This window comes from Cottoperca gobio, chromosome 18 (assembly GCF_900634415.1).
Source record: "Cottoperca gobio chromosome 18, fCotGob3.1, whole genome shotgun sequence".
Taxonomy (NCBI): Eukaryota; Metazoa; Chordata; class Actinopteri; order Perciformes; family Bovichtidae; genus Cottoperca; species Cottoperca gobio.
Window position 1 is genome coordinate 9,707,315 of NC_041372.1, and position 20,189 is coordinate 9,727,503.

The 20,189-nt window shown below is 40.1% G+C and overlaps 2 protein-coding genes across 2 annotated transcripts; one reads left to right on the plus strand and one right to left on the minus strand.

Annotated features, from left to right (window-relative positions):
• Positions 1 to 3,157: 3,157 nt before the first annotated feature.
• Positions 3,158 to 5,673, minus strand: LOC115023926 (interphotoreceptor matrix proteoglycan 1-like). Its single transcript, XM_029455292.1, has 6 exons — positions 5,556 to 5,673; positions 5,270 to 5,329; positions 4,083 to 4,348; positions 3,881 to 3,945; positions 3,660 to 3,796; positions 3,158 to 3,576 (listed from the first exon to the last, which is right to left on the minus strand). The coding sequence occupies exons 2-6, from the start codon at positions 5,310 to 5,312 to the stop codon at positions 3,479 to 3,481; spliced, it is 609 nt and encodes a 202-aa protein (XP_029311152.1). The 5' UTR covers positions 5,313 to 5,329; positions 5,556 to 5,673; the 3' UTR covers positions 3,158 to 3,478.
• A 7,533-nt stretch (positions 5,674 to 13,206) lies between these two features.
• On the plus strand, positions 13,207 to 19,433 carry shbg (sex hormone-binding globulin). The gene is made up of 8 exons (XM_029455294.1): positions 13,207 to 13,308; positions 14,205 to 14,302; positions 16,821 to 17,010; positions 17,183 to 17,344; positions 17,861 to 18,017; positions 18,196 to 18,332; positions 18,555 to 18,753; positions 18,977 to 19,433. Exons 1-8 carry the CDS (start codon positions 13,207 to 13,209, stop codon positions 19,108 to 19,110), a joined length of 1,179 nt encoding a protein of 392 aa, XP_029311154.1. The 3' UTR covers positions 19,111 to 19,433.
• The last annotated feature ends 756 nt before the right edge of the window (positions 19,434 to 20,189 follow it).

The window sequence follows — 20,189 nt, forward strand, 5'->3', positions numbered from 1 at the left end:
GACTGACTTTGGCTGTCATGGAGGATTTATCGTTAACACATACAAATTGAGATCGCTCAGATAAATACGACTTGAACCAGCTTAGTGCGGTTCCTTTTATGCCAACACAATGTTCCAGTCTCTGTAGTAGAATGTCATGATCAACAGTGTCGAAAGCAGCACTGAGGTCTAACAAGTCTTCACTAAGCTAGATTTGAGAAATTCTTATCATCTCATCAGGATTCGGGACGGGGGATGAGTGGAAGACAGGATTCAACATCCCCAGTGGTCACTACGAGTACCTTATCATGCCATTTGGGTTATGTAATGCTCCATCGGTCTTCCAGACCTTCGTCAATGATGTGTTGAATGATGTGTAACAAATTTGTTTTTGTTTAACTCAACGACATTTTAATCTTCTAACCGGATGAGGACACCCACAGACAACACGTCCGCCAAGTACTCCGAAGACTGATGGAAAATCAACTCTACTGCAAAGCAGAAAAATGTGAGTTCCACGTTAAGACTGTCTCCTTCCTGGGTTACATCATCACCGCCAATCAAGTCCAGATGGATCAAGAAAAGGTCAGTGCTGTGGCCAATTGGCGTAACCCAGGCTTTGCAAACTTTTACAGAAGGTTTAAAAGAAACGTTAGTGCCGCACCATTACATGTTCTCACCTCTCATGTAATAATAATAATAATAATAATAATAATAATAATAATAATACATTTTATTTGTAAAGCGCCTTTCATGGTCCCAGGGTGCTACAGAATAGAAGACAAGTGTGCTCTCCTTTATATAATGTTGTCCAACCCTTTATGACGGTACTGAGGGTAAAAGGTCATTCTTTTCCGTCTTATTTTCCCCGAATCAGCATTTTAAAATAAATATGCTGTGAGTACAGAGTTCTGTGTCAACACAAAACAGATTGATTGTATTGAACATCACATGTTATTGACGATTACATGTTATTATCATATATGCTCAAAGTACTTGCTGCAGCAGTCGCAGGTGCTGCTGTCGTGGGAGCAGCAGTCGTAGGTGCAACAGTTGTAGGTGCCGCAGTTGTAGTCATAAATTCAGCAGTTGTACATACTGCAGTTGTAAATAACATTAACCTTTACATACCCACATAGACCCCATGTGATCTTTTTTATTGAGGGGAGAGGGTATCTTCACTGAGATCTTGTGGCTTACTCGATATGTTAAACAGTTGTGGAAATTTTGGAAACTTACCTGTTCATTTAACATTGTAGCTCGTGCTTTAAAAGCCGTAGAAGATGGATTCAGTAAGTCACTTGTAAATGTGGATTGAACCGATCAGAAAGTCACCTTGTGCTATAGTAGTAGTTGCAGCAGTAGTAGGTGCTCCATCTTATCTAGTTCTGAAGATGCTTATGTAAAACAATTTTACGGTTAAAAAAATTATAAAAATCCATCACAGAACAAGATTAAAAACAAGGTACTTTAGATAATGACATATTCTGACTCTCACAACACGGTTTAATGTATGGACTAAACTGTAGAAAGATGACTTGAAATGTGAGGCCGGAACCAGAACATCTTCTACCTCTTTCCGTGAAAGATTCCGATCAAGATCGATCGACTAATCAATTAATTGACAACTTGTTTCAGCTGTAGAGGTGCTTTTTAAACTATTTGTAATGTTTGGAGCTATTTATAGCAATTTCATATAAATGTAAACTATTATTTCATTATTAATTTTAGACATGGTCAAACAATATAACCAAGATTGAAGGTGACTACAGAAAGCAAGACTACATTTTTGAAAGGCAATGTCACGTTATTAATCTATCAAAAAAAACCTGAATTTATAAGAAGCATAACGTTCAGTAAAGAAGCAGGGCTTTAGCCAGGAAGAAAGCTCCCAAGACATCCAATTCACCTTCAGAAAAGTCTGTCCACACACCAAAAGTAAAGTCTCTAAAATGTAATATTAGATTGTTCAAATTTCATGCATTCAAATAATTAATTATATTTTTAGTTAAATAGCATTTGCAAACACAAAGTTCTTGGACTTAGCTTACAAAGAAGTGACGTCTTTGTCAACTTAAAGAAGGAGAATGTTGCATTTATTGAGTAAAAGGTAAGTGTGCTGCCTATTTCTATGTTTATAGAGTTGGGACATGTTTTTTGGCTCAGAGTGAGCGCTCTTTGGTTTGTTGGTTTGATGGGGGAGTGTCAGAGTGAGCGCTCTCTACTTTGCGAGGATCTTTGTAAACGAAGCACGGAGATCAACACATGGAGCAGAGACTCCATGTAAACTGTGTTGTGTCTGTGATGCTTGAGCCTTGGAGACTATTTGTCTGTGAGTTATTCATGTGCAATGTGGATGTGTTATGTGCAGAATGTTTGAAGTTTGTAACTTTTGGTCTGAAGCTAGTTTAATGTGTGCTAATTTAGCTAATGGTGATCTGTGCTATTTCTAGCTAATAGTGATGCTAATGATAGCTAATTCCTTTAATAGTAGTATGTGTGTCGTTTGTACAGTGCTACTTATGTTATGTAAAGCTTGCATACTTATATGTGTTTTATTTCTGTATTGTTACAGTTTTACAAAGTAAAAGAACAGTAAAGTCAAGAAAGCAAACCTTGCATATTTATTGGAGGACTTTTGAATGTTAGCTAACTGTCTAGCTACGCATAGGGATACACGCTGTAAGGGCAGAACAGTAAGTTTCGAAGAAGATTTATGGTAAACATTATCCTTACTGTGGTTGCCTTAAGTCTTTTACAACATAACTGTCTATTAAACTTCTTTATTGTTGTGAGCGGCATTACTGAAGATTAACTCAATGATTGATGCTGGTGGTTATTCTGAGTTTGAGGTGTTTTAAGAACAAAGTATCTCTCAGACTGTCTGGCGATGTTTGAATAGATCAAAGCATCTCATGGCAAAGTAAATAATACTCCACTCCCAGTTGTATCGTTCTGAAAAAACCTGATTCACTGACACAACAAAGGCTGAGATTGTAATACACTATTGTGAAATGTAAGTTTGGAAAAATCCCAGCAGGCGTTGAATGTTCATAAACATAACTTGTGCTTTAATTAAAGCTCCTGACATTAAACATGCCCTGGTACACTTTCTATTGACGACTGAAATTGCAAAACATCACACGAGACAATTTAATTTCTTCAAAGATTTTGTATTCTGATCATTGTAAAGTTTGTTGCAGAAGTTGTACAAACTACAGGAAATCTCACAGAATATGGTTATGCATGATTACATGAATACACTTTATATAAATAAAAAACGATCCTGGACATTCCCACGCAGAAATGTGTTTAGTTCGACAGACATACCTGATCCACTTTCATTTATGTGCCAGGTCAATGCAAAGTTAAATAAAAAAATAAGTTCATCTGGTGCCGTACAAGACTTCAACGACAAGATTTTTACCGACAACAAATTAATTTTTCATACCAGTGATGGCACTCATGATCTGTTTTCAAATGGAAAACGGCACTGATGCTATTGCTGGCTTGACAGTAACCATGACAACAGTACCAGGCAGGATGCGGTGACGAGACTGATCTTGTGGCTTACTACTCCACTTGAAGCTGTAAATCCTGAGAAAAGGAAAAAAAATCATTAGTTAAACAAACAATTATGCAACTTTTGAAATGTTGGATCAAGTAGCACTCGTACTTACTTATGCCATTCACGTCGATGGAGCTGCTTTCAATGTCAAGGCCGACGACGCTTATAGCTGTGTTCGCAATCTGAGTGATGTTAGGAACAAATGTGCTTGCAAAGCTAAGGTCTATCTTGTTGATGACTGATCCGTTACTGCAGAAAGAGAAAGAAAAAATATTGTTTGAACTACCAGATTTAGGCCATTATTCTTAAATTGTAATTGTTTTAACAAATTACCTGAATAACACTATTTCCAATGACTTGAAGGTGGAAGGGAATGCCGTTTGGAAAACAGGTGTAATCTGCAGAAACACAAACAGGTTGTATTGAAACAACTTGGAATACTAAACTGTATATGAGTATGTACACTGGTGTTAAGTTCTTTGAGGGGGTGCTTCCATTTTCTACCAGCATGTTTTATTCTAAGGGTAAAACTTACCTGTTCTTTTAACATTGCAGCTCGTGCTTTATAAGCCGCAGTCATTGGATTCATCAAGTCACTTGTAAATGTGGCTCGAACCGATCTGAAAGTCAACCTGGATCTTATGAGTGTTATAGTAGTAGGTGCGGCAGGAGGAGCAGTCGTAGGAGCGGCAGGCTGAACAGTTGTAGGTGCAGCAGTGGTAGGTGCAGCAGTCGTTGGTGCTGCTGTCGTAGGAGCAGTAGTCGTCGTACCAGCAGTCATTGATGAGGTAGTTATATGTGCTGCAATTGTAGAAAACATTAACCTTTTAGAGACCCACATAGACCCAATCTGATCTTTTTAATGCAAGGTACAGGGTATCTTCACTGCGACATACCAACTCAACAGTATTTGACAAATCATCTGAAAGCTGTGAAACTGAAGATGAATTTAAGATTTGGCTCAGCTCTGGGAGTCCCGTTTTTCTAGTAATAAATCTGTGATTATTCAAATTTCAAACTTGTATTAGGCCTTACAAATGTATGATTGAAGTATGTGATGGCCATTCCCATCCTCTGTTATGTATTTTAAGTTTTATACTATTTATTGATAAACATATTTGGTACCAAACACAGAAAGATTATTGTTGTAATTTGTTTTTTTCAAAGTTTTAACTTTAGATTTCTGCAAGAATTTTACTTTTGATTATGATTGGATGAAGAGCACCTGTAATGCGCAGGAGCCATCTTCTTGTCAATATACATAGGAAAGCCATACACGCTGTAAATGCCATCAACAGCTCATTTTTTACAGCGAGATCAAGTTCCAGAAAATGGGTTTACTACATTAAATGGTTACTATGGAGACTAACATCACCACACATGAATACCATTTGGCTCATTGGAAACACAACAGTGAATGCTTTTCAGTCAAACCAATGCAAAAATAACTCCTTTAAACTGCATGGATAAAATTAGTGTTTTTTTATTTAGATTAGCCAATCTCAGGGGTTTAAAAAGGATGACCAAAACACAGGTTAGCTTTTGCCTTTATGCACTAATTGTGATTTAAAGGTGATGCTAGACTCTGACGTGTGTTTGTAAAATAAATATTGGATACGGTGCTAGCAAGAAAGTCACCTTAACTTCATGTTGTGTCGTTCCCTACACTTTTTCAACTTGTTTAAATGAAGAACGTTCAAAGCAATCAGTTTATCATCTTACCTATTAGAATCACGAAAATTGATATGATCCGTCCGACATCCATCCTGTTTTTGTTTGAATCTATAAAATCAAACAATGCAGAAACTTACTCACAGATGCAGAATACAAAAATGTTTGAACTACAGTTACTACTTACTATAATTATCACATCTGATATCATTTATAACTAAAGGTACCCAACACTTCCAAAGTAAATCTGTTAGATATGTCCACCTCATAATAATCCATTTAATAACAGGATGTATTGGTACAATGTACAAAAGTCCTTATATAAAAATGTACTCACCCAAAATGAAAAGATGAAAAGTTATAAATTCCCCCTTTCTATCTGCTTTCAATATATTAAACTATTTCAGTGTCTTCTGATATATTACAGTTCAAGTCTGTGATATTGCAAACCCTTTGTCCTTATGTGACAGTCCTCATCCTTTAAGGCCTTTATATTGCAATGAAATGCAGGCTAGTGACGTGACTACGCGGTCATACAGCTTTCAGAAATTCAGAAAAACACCTTAGGGGTGATTCTTTTGTTGCTTGTGCATTCCATTTAGGTGAATGCTAAAGGCGGTTACACCCGTGTGACAGTAGCCTATGACAAACAAATAAATATAGTTTTCTAGTGACGTGGTTATGGAGAAGAAAGAAACACAACAAATAAAAAAGGAATGTTTTTCTCCAACCTAAATGTCAATGTAAAAAACATCATTTTAAAGTTAATAATTGCAGCATATTGCTGTAATTAAGACAAATATAAACTGCAGCTGCTTATGCAGGATAAATCAAACGGTGTTGATGATCCTGTGACTTACATATCAATTACATTTGTTTACTTGTCACACTTAGCATGGAATATGTTGCAGAAAGACTTGATTTAATCTAGTTGAACGCTTTTAAATCCAACATGAGAGAAGTAGAGACAGATTCTTTAAGATGTTAATGTTTTTAAATTCACCTGGTGACAAAACTGATTATTATCCCTTTGCTAAATGTATGGTTCCCTTTAATATCAGACTCCTTTTATGTGTTTTCTGTCTGTAACAATCTAATTATGTTTGTGCTGCTGCCTGTCTTGACCCGGTCGCCCTTGTAAAAGAGATTCTTAGTCTTGAGTTGTCTCTCCTGGTTAAATAAAGTTCAGATAATTAAAAAAGAATTACAGATCACTTTTGACCATAGTGACTGTGTCTGCCCCACGACCACTGAAATTAATCAAATCTATGGTAAACAGAAGAGGAGTTGAAATCCTAAACATCAGATCTTTAGCATAGAAAGCTGGATTGGTAAATGATTTAATATCAGATAATAAGATTGATTTATTTTGTCTCACTGAAACCTGGCTGAGACATGAAGAATATGTCAGTCTAAATGAATCCACTCCACCTGGTCATATTAATACTCACATTCCTAGAGGCACTGGCCGAGGAGGTGGAGTTGCAGCCATATTGGACTCAAACCTCTTGATCAATCCTAAACTATCACTCTTTTGAAAGCCTTGTTCTTACGCTGTCAAACCCAACATGGAAAACAGTAAAACCAGTTTTATTAGTTACTGTGTACCGCCCTCCTGGTCCGTATTCTGAATTTATATCTGAATTCTCAGAGTTTTTATCAAGTTTAGTCCTTAAAACAGATAAAGTAATTATTGTAGGTGACTTTAATATTCATGTGGATGTTAATACTGTGTTTATCTCATTATTAGATTGGGTTCAGTCAGAATGTACATGAACCAACTCACTGTTTAAACCACACTCTGGACCTTGTTCTGGGATATGGTGTCTAAACCTGTCTTTTAGATCCGATTCCAACGAAACTGTTTAAATGAACGACTTCGAGCAAGTTTGCTGAGAGATTATAAGTAGGTTCAGGGGCCAACGTGTCACGTCATGTCCCGTCATGTTTGTTCATTTATTTATGTCAAGTTATTCATCAGGTTTATGTGATATGTTTCATGTTTAGGTTATAGTCTTTAAAGGTATGGTTAGTCGTGTCTCATTGTTCACTCAGTGATGTCTAGTCTGTCATTGCACTTCCTGTCCCCATAGTACATACCCTTCCCTGTCCCTTTAGAGCCCTTCCTGTCCCCATAGTACATACCCTTCCCTGTCCCTTTAGAGCCCTTCCTGCCATTGTGGGTTTCTTGAAAATTATATAGCCCTCGTCTCCCTTTGTCCTTTGTCAGTTCATCTTGTGTCTTCAAGTGTTTTCGAGCAAAGAACAATTATATAATTGTTCCCGTAGTCAAGTTTAGTTTAGTTGTTCTACTTTCTTTCCTCTTGGAGTGATTTTTCCGTAAATACCCTGTTGATTTTTGAAACCTTGTCCTGTGTCGTGCATTTGAGTTCAAGCCTTTGTGTCACATTCCTAACAGAATGAACGTAGCCGACTCAGGTATACTCAAGGCTAGTAGTGTCATGTCCCCTCCCTTATCTCCTCTTTGGTATTTGCTAATGGTCTGAAAAATCTATCATTTCTGGGTAATTGGGTAACTTACTTTTTTCCCTTTAAAAATAACCTCCTAGTTCAGCATTTCCACTGTACTCCAGACCTGCTATGAGTACAGAGTATATTGAATATCACACGTTATTGACTATTACATGTTATCATATATGCTCAAAGTACTTGATGGATGAATATTTACTACAACAGTAGGTGCAGCAGTCGTAGTTGCGCAAGTAGTAGGCGCAGCAGTCGTAAGTGCAGCATTGTTAAGAGCAACAGTGGTAGGAGCAGCAGTTGTACATACTGCAGTTGTAGAAAACATTAATCTTTAGATACCCACATATACCCAATGTACCACAACATTATTCTTTATGGTTACTTAGGGAAAGTCATCGTGCACCTTATTTCTTCTTCATATTCTTTGCTCCTATGAAGTCTGATAGGGCTTGCCTCTCATTCAAAAGAAGTGTCTTCTTTGTGAACTTAAAGAAGAGGTATTTTAAGAACAAAGTATCTCTCAAACTGTCTGGCGATGTTTGAATAGATCGAAGACTCTCACGTCAAAGTAAATAATGCTCCACTCCCAGTTGTTCTGAAAAAAGCACAACAACAAAGGCTGAGATTGTAATCCACTATTGTGAAATTTAATTTTGGAAAACTCCCAGCAGGCGTTGACTGTTCATAAACACCACTTTACATGAAACATGCCCTGGTACACTTTCTATTCAAAACTCTCAAGGTGTGGTACAAGGGAGGACCCAAATGCAGCACGCAAGAGAAGAGTTATTAAACAAAAAGAGAGCTTTAGCAATGGCAGTGTGATATTGAAGCTTCAATACATGCTTCAAACCCTGAACTACACTTCCATAGAACCACTGCTTCGAAGCTTGCTTCAAATCACGTGACATCAGGGACGTGCGGTCAGGGGAAGCAGGGGGAGGCTCATCATGAAAAGTAAAAAAACAAATAGCAATAAAATAAATATAAATGTATATTTGTCCACTGGTCTGTGCTATAACTGCATTTTCTGTATGATTCCAATAATTTTGATCATTTTTATAGTCAAAATTGCGTAATTTGCGTATTCTCTGTGATGTGAGCTGAGGCAGCGACCAGCTGAGCCTCCCCTCGGATTGCGCAATCCCTCGCAAACTAGGTTGAGCGCATGCATTTGGCGCGTGCCTGTTGCTATCTCTCTGTATGTCGCCAATATAATGTTTACAGACACTTTTATTATGCGCCCTGACTTTCCATAGTCCAGTTAATGTATGTAATGTATGTGTGTAACATATTTAGTCTTGCTTGCTTGATGTGACATAAAACTGTAGTGAAAAACACCAGGTGAGGCAGACAGTGCCTCCCCAGCGATGAACCTCACCGCACGTCACAGCGTGACATATGATGTCCGAAGCAGTAACTGCTTCATTGCCTGAATGAATCACCGGACTGGTTTGCGGTCCAATCAGGTATATCTTGAAGAGATCCTGGATCTGCTGCTGAATCCAGATGTGCGTCTGATTAGATAGAAGATTAATAGTTTGGGTTAAGTTTTTGTACAATGTTATCTATATTTTTACTTTTAGGAGATTTACTATGAATAAGGACGAGTATTATTTAGATTTGTACATTAGCAGGAATGTTGCACAACATGGAAGTGAAAGCAGTGCTCTGTTTATTTAAATGCTAAAGTGTAATAAAAATGATTTGTCCCTAAAATCAATGAATAATCGGGATCTCAATACTGATCAAAAATAATTGTGATTATTATTTTGCACATAATTCTTTACACTTATATATTAAAAATCCCCATTTAACATGATTTAAGATATTAAGATTTAAGACATTCAGATATTTCAATGACCTGAATGTGTACTACGAAAACTGTTGTTTACTTTCGGTATACATAACATTTGACAATTGCAAAGTTCTTCCTAAAATACTAATATTTTAATTATGTGAATACATATACTGTATGCCACCTAATTTATTTAGTAACATACTTATTCTGAATGAATGCATATCCAGACAATATTATAGTGGGAAAAACACTGGAGCCTTAACACCTTCACCCTAATCTGTGCTGTACCTCTTCTATGTTTACTTCTTTCTATGTGTATTTAGTCTAGCATTCAGGTCCCTGGCTGCTCAGTTATCATAGTAGAGAGATAATGTTTTTCAGGGTTCAACTTTTTTATTTCTAGTTAGTTAGCTCTTTGTTTAGTGGTGCAGTAGTGTGCCAATATGCAAGACTTCTCTTGTTATCTTTGCTTACCCTGTGTGGGAGCTTATTGATTGCAGACAGGTAAAACGATCATATCAATTGAACACACACCCCAATAATGATTTAAAGCAGGGGTGTCAAACTCATTTTAGTTCAGGGTCCACATGCAGCACAGTTTGATCTCAAGTGGGCCGGACCAGTAACATCAGAGCATAATAACCTGTAAATAACGACAACTCCAAGTTTTCTCTTCGTTTTAGTAAAATTCTGAAAATGTTCAAATTGATCTTTTTACAAAACATTATGAACAACCTGAAATTTCTTAAGAAAAAAGTTGCAATTTCAACAATAGTATGTCTCAGTTTATCATTTACACATGTGCATTACAACTTACAGATCACAGTGTGTCTACAAAGGCACAAAGCATTTCGTCACAGGTATGTGGAACAGTATTTTACTTTATGATCAAAACAACTCATTTTTACACTTTGCTAAGTCATCCCGCGGGCCGGATTGGACCCTCTGGCGGGCCAGTTTTGGCCCCCCGGGCTACATGTTTGACACCCCTGATTTAAAGCATAAAGCTTAAAGCATTTAAAGCATGGTGGTACGCACTGGTTGCCATTGAGGATAAATCCATCATCACACTGGCAACCCTCCTGGCAAACAGTGTCACAGGCGAAAGGGAAGGTGAAGCTGGGGCAGGTCGAAGGACAAGAGCTTCCACAGAATTCATAATGCCTGTTGCGAGGGCAGTTTTGCTCTAGAGACAAAAAGGTTAATTGAAAAAGGTCATAACATATTTTTATATCTTAGTCAAACTTAATCCAAAGAGTTGCAAAGTGCGTACCACAGTCAGTTGCATTCCTCCAGTGTTCTAGGGCAACGTCCTCCTGACCTCACATAGCGCTGATGCTGGATCTCTAGAGTCTCTTATGATTTCCACACATGAATCCATATGATGCCGAGGGTCATGGCCCAACACTGGGCGAACGGCCCATGTGGGGAGTCAAGAATGCCACAGTGCTCGCTAGAATTGTAATTTGTTGTAGAGTTATAATTTACACTTTCCACGCAGTGTGCAGTGAGGGAGCCCTCTCACCAACTGTCTCCAAAGTCCTGAGAGCTGTTGACCAGGACGCCATTGGGTGTGCAAAGGTCATCATGTGGGTGACTATTGCAATTACCACAGAGTCCACCCAGTAAATCGTTGTAGACACCAGGTACAGTGACACGCACAAAGTGAGGCCAAACTGTCTGAACAGTTACACCAAAGGAGGTGCGAAGAATGATATTGTGAATACTGCTGTGGTAGATTTGGATGCTGTTGGATGCTGAGCTGAAAGATAGTCTGATCAGCTGACCGTCAACCTAAAGAGCAATTTAAACAGCTAGTGTCAGATGGAACAATGTTCAGTTTTCATCTAAATCTTTTACATGAAGAAAAAATGTGTGTTGTTCAAAATCAAGAACAATGTTGAACAATTACAATTTTGAAAAAGCTCTTGAAATACATTTCAGTCACTTACCTGAACTTTGCTGCTACCTGTCATTTCAATGGATATTTGCCTTCCCTCTGCCTCAAACTTTAGCACCCTGGCAAAAACCCTACTGGCCTCTGGGTACTTTTTCTATTGTCACTATGACGTGCGGGTGATTAGACAATCGCATCACTTTGGCAAGGGTCAATCGACATGCCCCAGGATACTAGTAGGTCAGTCCATCAAATGTCTGATACGACCCGGGGCCTCTTATCCAGCATGTTGCATAGCTGTTAGGTCTGCATCCTCTTTCTCCCTCTTCCACCCTGCAAGACTTGTGTGGGCCACAACCATGGGAGCTGCAAGTCATGGAGCCATTACTGCAGCTACAACGTCTCCCACAGTCCTCATCTAGTATTACAGTTTCTCCAGAGCGGTAGTAACGATCATCAAAGCTGCAGCCACACTCAGCATGAGGGATGCAGAGCCCAGCACTAAGGATATAGCCTGAATTGCAGATGCAGCTCTCTTGGGCAGAAAGAGGGCAGTTGTGTGTGGAATTGGGATGGACACAGGTAGCTGGACATCCTGTGCCTTGGGACTCAAAGTGGCTGTTTAATGGGCAGATGATTACTAGACAAAACTAAAAAACATTAATCTTGACACCATGGACATTTTATCCAAAAGATATTGTGAAATAATGTTGATTGACTGACAGACATACCACATAAGTATTGTCTCCTCCAGCTTGGCAGCTGTACACCATTCAGTTGACACTGATTTGCATACACATTTAGGGCATGGCACATAATGGCACAAAGACATGAACTTTGACCAGTCGTATCCAAGAGACTCGAGTGCTGCCCACCGTCTGGCAGGAGAACTGAAAGGCAGTAGGTCTGCAGATTTGGGAAAAGGAGCAGGGTTGGCTGTGACACTTCAGGTCTACTGAGGTGCAGGTGCATTTCTGTGCAGTTATGAATGATTCAACGTAACGTCTTTTCAGGTGGCAGCCCTAGTATAATAATCAATAAAACACAAATATACATCTTAGGTATTTTTTCATTTAGAACAATATTACTTACCGTTCCAGTATTTGGAAAGTAGGCCACCTCATACCATGTTGCAACAAAGACTCAGTTGTCATTGAAGTTCAACTGTCTCTGGATCCATGCAATGGAAACCTTTGAGGTGTGTAACTACGCCATGGTGTGTTAAAGTTCAGGTGTCCATTGTCCAATCCAATCCAATGTAACAATAACTATTTAGATTTTTACTGACTAAAGAATTTCATCAACATTTTAGCCAATATGATGCCAAAATAAACAGCAGAGGTTTGTCTACCATTTCAGAGTTTGGCATTAAGCAGACATGCACATTTGTGTTAACAGAGTGTGTGTTGCAGTGTCCACTCTACATAAATCTGAGTTTAATAATATTTCTTATATTATTATCTGCTCCTAACTGACTTTTTCTTCTGCCTTTCACTCTACACTTTCTTTCCTCTGTCCTATGTTCGCCTGCTTCCCAGTCTGTGACATCTTAGCAAAGGTCTCAACCACACAGCCAGGAAGCACACCTTCCCGGGGATCGATAACCTGCATTGACCATGGCACATTTGCCCTCTGGACCACAGGACAGTGTGCCCGCACACACCCCCGCTTCACACACTGTTGCAGAGTCTCTTTGCTCCTCGTCCCACCACGCACACCTCAGGGTAGCTTGGCGTGAGCAGACCACCCAAAGACTAAGGAGACTGCACACGGGGAGGCCTGGGTGGGTGAGTGCACTGAAGGATGGCCATGTTTTGGAAAGCTATGGCAGATGGACTGCTTCTCACTTTGAGCATCACTCTGCTTGGATGGGGAGTTGAGGGTCAGGGGAACGGACGGGGTAAGGTAAGTTCACATGCAATGCCACCATTATAATGCTAGGAATGAGTGGTGCACTGGTATGTGTGTTTGTTGTGTTTAAATGCTCTTAATAATCTCTATCTGATAGTCTGAAGAGTATGTGTACCCATTCAGCCATATCACAAAATAGAGTATATAGAGAATATAAATTTGATATTAAAATGATATGTGCATTTAGCTGCTTTAAAAAAGTCCCTAAATCTCTGAGCATGAATGGTTCCTATGATGTGTTTTATTTTTTTGGCTTACTGTCAAATTTTGAAAAGGTCACATCAGTCCGTATGTAGTAATATCTGTCTCAGAGCCTCTCAGGCAATTAAAATCTATTATATATTGTAATACTTTTTAATATTCATTCTATGTTTTAAAGGTTTTTGGAGAAACAAAAGCCTATTATTAACCAGTCAACAAATATGTTTAGATGCCAGTTAAAGACGGGTTTCCTGGCATGCCCTAAAAATAATTATTTAGACTTGGGACTTTGTTCAGTTTGTGGAAGGACAAATCAGTGCCATATCCACAAAACCTGCTGTTTTTACCCCATTGAAGGATTTCTTTCCATTAGGTTTTATTATAGCTATTATATATTGATATACTGTAGTTGGATGCCACATGGCTCTCTTGTCAATGACTTCACATTGATTTTGCACTTCATTACCACTTGCACTTCCCTTGTTAAAAGATTAATTAACTTTTTAAGTTGAATCAATAACTAAACAAACACCATTAACAGATTAATATGGTTTTAATTATTAACCAATCAAGATAGCTGACAAGAAAATACAAAAGCAAGGTTTAATGAATATGAACTGTGCAAGAAAAAAGGGCTAAGGGAATGATTTCATGTTAAATGAGTACCTTCTGAACATTGTGTCTTCCAGAAAGAAGTATCTGGCAGGGCTAATGTCTACCTTGGCCAGGACAGAGACATCTGGAGGCCACTGATCCACACAACAGTAAACTTCAGTGAGATCAGAAGGTACGTCATCAGAAGCAAACCAGTGCTGAAGGCTCCACATCAAACTTCTAACTTAAAATTTGAGATCAAGGAGACAAAGAAGGCTCTTGCATTTTTTTAAATTTAAAACGGACCTGTAAGCAAGTTCAAATTTTGCAGAAAACTCAGTAGAAGCACTTTGGGGAGAAACCAGCACAGTTGGGAAATCTAGCTCCGCTGGAAAAATTGTTGATCCCGGCCCCCTTATTTCTAACAAAATTATATAACCCTTCAATATGTAACCTTTCTCCAACTGTAGGCCCCTAACTACCACTGCTTGTTACCCCTCAGTCAGTGGCACTAGTCTAAGTAAAATGTAAGACAAAATATTGTTGGTCAGCATTAAGATTTAAAAAGCCGCCCTACAAAAAGTAATGGGGAGAATCGTCTTTATCTTCTATGTGTCACGTTAGAGAAAAGACGAGGACCCAAATGCAGAGTGGCAGATGAGGCAATTAAGAAAAAATGTAGGGCTTCATTAAAAAAAACCTTACAAAATTATGAAACAAGGCAAAAGGTAAAACTTCAAACATAAACCAGGGAAGACACGAGGGAATACGAGGAAAGCACGAGGTAACATTGGTGACAAATCAAGTCACTAATCAAGGGGACGAGACACAGCTGGAGGAGAAAGGCAAGGACACAAAGGCAGCGTGAACGGACACCATCCATCCATCCATCCATCGTCTACCGCTTATCCGGGGTCGGGTTGCGTGGGCAGCAGCTCCAGTAAGGAACCCCAATCTTCCCTTCTCCGGGCCACATCCTCCAGCTCCGATTGGGGGATCCTGAGGCGTTCCCAGGCCAGTGAGGAGATATAATCTCTCCACCGAGTCCTGGGTCTTCCCCGGGGTCTCCTCCCAGCTGGACGTGGCTGGAACACCTCCCTTGGGAGGCGCCCAGGTGGCATCCTTACTAGATGCCCGAACCACCTCAACTGGCTCCTTTCAACATAAAGTAGCAGCGGCTCTACTCGGAGTCTCTCACGGATGGCTGAGCTTCTCATCCTATCTCTAAGGGAGACGCCAGCCACCCATCTGAGAAAACCCATTTCGGCCGCTTGTACCCGTGATCTCAGTCTTTCGGTCATGACCCAGCCTTCATGACTATAGGTGAGGGTAGGAACGAAGATCGACCGGTAGATTGAGAGCTTTGCCTTCTGGCTCAGCTCTCTTTTCGTCACAACGGTGCGGTAAAGTGACTGTAGTACCGCCCGCGCTGCTCCGATTCTCCGGCCAATCTCAAAACAAGACCCCGAGGTACTTGAACTCCTTCACTTGGGGTAAGGGCTCATTCCCTACCCGGAGTAGGCAATCCACCGGTTTCCTGCTGAGAGTCATGGCCTCAGATTTTGAGGTGCTGATCCTCATCCCAACCGCTTCACACTCGGCTGCGATCCGATCCAGTGACTGTTGAATGTCACAGACCGATGATGCCATAAGGACCACATCATCTGCAAAGAGCAGCGATGAGATCCTCAGGTCACCGAACTGCAACCCCTCTCCTCCACGACTACGCCTCGATATCCTGTCCATGAAAAAAACACGAACAGGATTGGTGATAAAGCGCAGCCCTGGTGGGAACGAGTCCGACTTACTGCCGAGTATCCGGACACAACTCTCGCTTTGGGCGTACAGGGATTGGATGGCCCTCAGAAGTGACCCCCTCACCCCATACTCCCGCAGCACCTCCCACAGTATCACCCGGGGGACCCGGTCATACGCCTTCTCCAGATCCACAAAACACATGTAGCGTACATGGGCGTACTCCCAGGCCCCCTCCAGGATCCTTGCGAGAGTGAAGAGTTGGTCCGTTGTTCCACGACCAGGACGGAATCCGCATTGTTCCTCTTCAATCAGAGGTTCGACTACCGGCCGAACCCTCCTTTCCAGTACCTTGGAGTAGACTTTACCAGGGAGGCTGAGAAGTGTGATACCCCTGTAGTTGGCACACACTCTCTGGTCCCTCTTTTTGAATAGGGGAACCACCACCCCGGTCTGCCAACCCCTAGGCACTGTCCCAGACTTCCATGCAATGTTGACGAGGCGTGTCAACCAAGACAGCCCCTCAACACCCAAAGCCTTCAGCATTTCTGGACGGATCTCATCAACCCCTGCGGCTTTGCCACTGTGGAGTTGTTTGACTACCTCAGTGACTTCCATCAGGGAAATTGACGATGATCCCCCATCAGCTTCCAGCTCTGCCTCTACCATAGAGGGCGTGTTAGTCGGATTCAGGAGTTCCTCAAAGTGCTCCTTCCACCGGCCGATAACCTTCTCAGTGACAGGTGGAAACAAACAGGGGCGGGGCAGATGCTGATGATGGCGGGAAACCACACAAAGACACGAAGTAAAGAGAACTGGATTGAGAATTAAAAGGTAGTTACAAAATAAAACAGGAAGTGACATGACAGACAGTGACTGACAAGACTGGACAACATGAAAACTTCAACAAACTCGACGAGACATGACACTATGAATATTCTGTTCTGTTTCTGCAGTATCAAGTCATCCTTTCAGTTACGGACATTTGACCCAGAAGGTGTCATTTTCTATGGAGACACCAAAAACGGGGAGGACTGGTTTGTTTTGTCTCTGAAAGACGGCATCCCCCTGATGCAGATCAGCAAAAATGGCATCCTCGTCAGTGTGGCAGGTGGCCCCCAGCTCAATGACGGAAAATGGCACACTGTGAGTTTCCAGTGTAGTTAGACTTTTTTTATGAATCAAGTGACAAGGTAAATTTCCCCAGAATGTTCTAAAAATAGACATCAGAATAATAATCACACAGTATACTGGACATAGTGACCATGTGCTGTAAAGCCGTAGTCTGAATGCTTCTTGTGCTCCTGGTACCACCAAGCTGGAGGTGAGCAACCAAGAGCAGTTTGTGATTCTAGAGGTGGACGGCTCCAATAGGCTGGTGGTGGGCACGGGCATGCTGTCCAAACAGGAGGTCCTTTCCGGTGAACTCCGACTGGCCGTTGGTGGGATCCTGATCAACAAGGAAAAGATGATTGTTCAGGTATAGTGTGTTCATTTTAGTTATTTTGGAATTATTTGGTTAATTGTCATCAACCTGTAACACCTAGCGCATAATTCTACTTCATATAATGCGTTCCTACATTTCCTTAAATGACTTTCAAGAACAACAACCAGAAAATGATCATACACTTGTCATGAAGTTGAAAAATAAAAGCTAGTTAGTGGACCATGATTTGGGATTATTTTGTAAAACACACATGCCGGGTGTTTAAAATCAATGAACTCTTTGGTGGCTGAATTGCATTCTGGTTTATTGAGGCTTTTGTCAGCGTCTTTACCTCTTTTATTTTGGATTTCTCCATTGTTGAATAAGAGTCTAAAAATTAGCGTTTGTTGTTTACTGTTAGTTTAAGCATCCTGTAACAGGACTGTGACAATGTACACTGAAAAATAACCATAAACAATCATCATTATAGATCATTTCTGACCCAATCACATGTTCCTGCTCGTTTTGCAGTTCACTCCCCTAAATGCATAGTTGCGTTCTTTGCCGTAGTTTGAGCCTCAGATGGACGGCTGTGTGCGGGAAGGCAGCTGGCTAAACCTCACCATCCCCTGGGAGGTGGAGGCAGAGGAGCTCTGGCCCTGTTATCAACACGTCCAACCTGGCAGTTACTTTCCTGGCACTGGATTTGCCATTTTCAACACCTCAGGTGGAAACATTTGGCTCGATTATACAAGATATGCGCAACACTCCTTCATATAACAACAAGATTTCCAACAGGCCTGGATAATGCATTCTTGCAAGGCATGGCATCTGTAGTAGCAATATGCTTTTAATCTGTATTCAGATACTATTCATTTTATGAGGTATTCTTTTGTCCTCTGCAGTTTTCCCCATTGAAGCAGATCATGGGTTCAAGACTGAATTGTGGGGAGATTTCAGTAAGATGCATGGGACCATTTTGAGCATCAAGGCTCCTGGGCAAGAGCTGATGTTCACTTTAGTGGCCAATAATAACACTCAGGTAAGAACATAAATCTGAGTCAAACTGAATTTGCAAATCATTCCTAGCAAACTGCTCATGGGTAAGGGAAGGGAAGCTTCCTAGTTTACACGAACATGTGCATCATGTAATCCACATCAGACATACACACATGCAGACACACACAGTTTGGAGACCACTATGAATGTATCCACAGACTTATCTTAAGTTACTTCTTCTGTCTTTTTTTTATTGAATTTGCAGGAGGTCACACTCACTTTCGGTGGAGAAAAAATCAGTATGAGAGACACTTTCAAGAGACTGGTGATAACCTTTCAGACAGATTTACTGCAAGCACTTCAAGATGAAGATCAATCAAAGACATTATCTATCAGTCCACTGAGCCACCCCGGTTATTTGACCACATGGAGAGAAGGTCGTCTCGCCGTTGGAGGTCTTTTAGGTGAGATTTAACAGTGATGAAATTTCAATCTTAAATAATTTCTGAACAGCTGTCTTTACGTCTTTAAATTCAAGGTCCTATATTCAGAAAGAGGAATTTGATTGGCAGACAGGGTTTAAAGAAAATAAACACACAATGAAACATTTATAACAAAATAAATAACATTGAAACCAGTTTGGAGTGCAATACAAGGTCACTTGTGTTTTCTACTTCCACTTTTCAGGTGAGGGTGAGGACGTCGTCGGCTCTGAGTTCTTGACAGGCTGTCTGGAGAAGATCCAGGTTCAGGGGAGGGATTTGGATTTGGATTTAGCTGTCAAACACCCATCAATCTCCTCTCATAGCTGCCCTGCATAGAGCATGAAAGTATGAATGTTCAATATGTGGACTTGATGTTCGCAGTAGATGCCTTTAGGTCTAAATGACACAAAAAATACAATTTGGAGTGAAAAATGGTCAGCTAATAGTCATTCTGTAGTCGAATGTGGTATTTGTACCCATTAACCTCTAAAGTTTGGAGACGTTACAATAAAATATTAGTATGTTGTTCAATAGATATCTCTCCCACTTGCCCTATTTTAACAGAATATGCTGATTAATCTGAGAAATGTGAATGGTTTTGTGACCTTGGTACATGCAACAGTCTGTTTCTGAATAAAATATGGTTCTCTTTAATACGACTATCTATGAATTTGAATTTTACGGCTTCATCTTGGGAAAAATAAAAGCCAATTGTGCTTTAAGGAGATTTAAAATACTGTGATTTAACACTAATGATAGGTACTATCAGAGACTGGGTATGAGTGAGGCAGAGATTTAAGACATGGACTTTGCTCCCTCTAGTGGATTGTTAAAGATAATGTTAGAGTAATATCACCCACTCTGTGTATGATGCTCACCAAACAACACCAGATTCACGTACAATCTTGTTTACATCCTAGAAAAATTCAAAACAATCTTTATCCTTGTTCAGGGGAAATTATGCAAGTATAGTTGTTCATATGGGGCATTTACATCATTCACTAGATCATTCAATACACACTTCAATATCACATTTAACAGAAAAACACAGCTATAAGCCTAAAGTAAAATATGTAGGCTTCAATTTCTATATTTCTTAAATATTAAAGTTGAATTTAGTGTTCTAATTATATTCATTTTTAACAAGTGTCAAGCTTAAAATGAATGTTGTATTGAGTCATGTAATGTATGTGTCATGCACAAACCTCATGGCTTAAATAGCATTGTTATAGGATCCAATAGGATCAGGTGCAAACAATAACATTCAAGGATTAGGGCTTTTTTTGTCCCAAGAAAAAATAATGTTATCAACCAGAAAGTGGTCTTTGCTGTTGTCTATGTATTACAGAAATGGGTGCAGTTCAATCTTATCGATTGCAGGCAGTGATCTACCGGTTGCCATAACGTTAGCTACT

What these genes read in the sequence shown, in the direction of transcription:
- LOC115023926 (XM_029455292.1), bottom strand. Translation starts at nt 5,312, where the DNA reads ATGGATGTCGGACGGATCATATCAATTTTCGTGATTCTAATAG. An exon ending in TTGGAAATAGTGTTATTCAG is followed by an intron (nt 3,797 to 3,880) that starts GTAATTTGTTAA and finishes CTCTTTCTGCAG; the next exon opens with TAACGGATCAGTCATCAACA. An exon ending in CATCGACGTGAATGGCATAA is followed by an intron (nt 3,577 to 3,659) that starts GTAAGTACGAGT and finishes TCCTTTTCTCAG; the next exon opens with GATTTACAGCTTCAAGTGGA.
- shbg (XM_029455294.1), top strand. Translation starts at nt 13,207, where the DNA reads ATGGCCATGTTTTGGAAAGCTATGGCAGATGGACTGCTTCTCACTTTG. An exon ending in AACTTCAGTGAGATCAGAAG is followed by an intron (nt 14,303 to 16,820) that starts GTACGTCATCAG and finishes CTGTTTCTGCAG; the next exon opens with TATCAAGTCATCCTTTCAGT. An exon ending in CGCCGTTGGAGGTCTTTTAG is followed by an intron (nt 18,754 to 18,976) that starts GTGAGATTTAAC and finishes TCCACTTTTCAG; the next exon opens with GTGAGGGTGAGGACGTCGTC.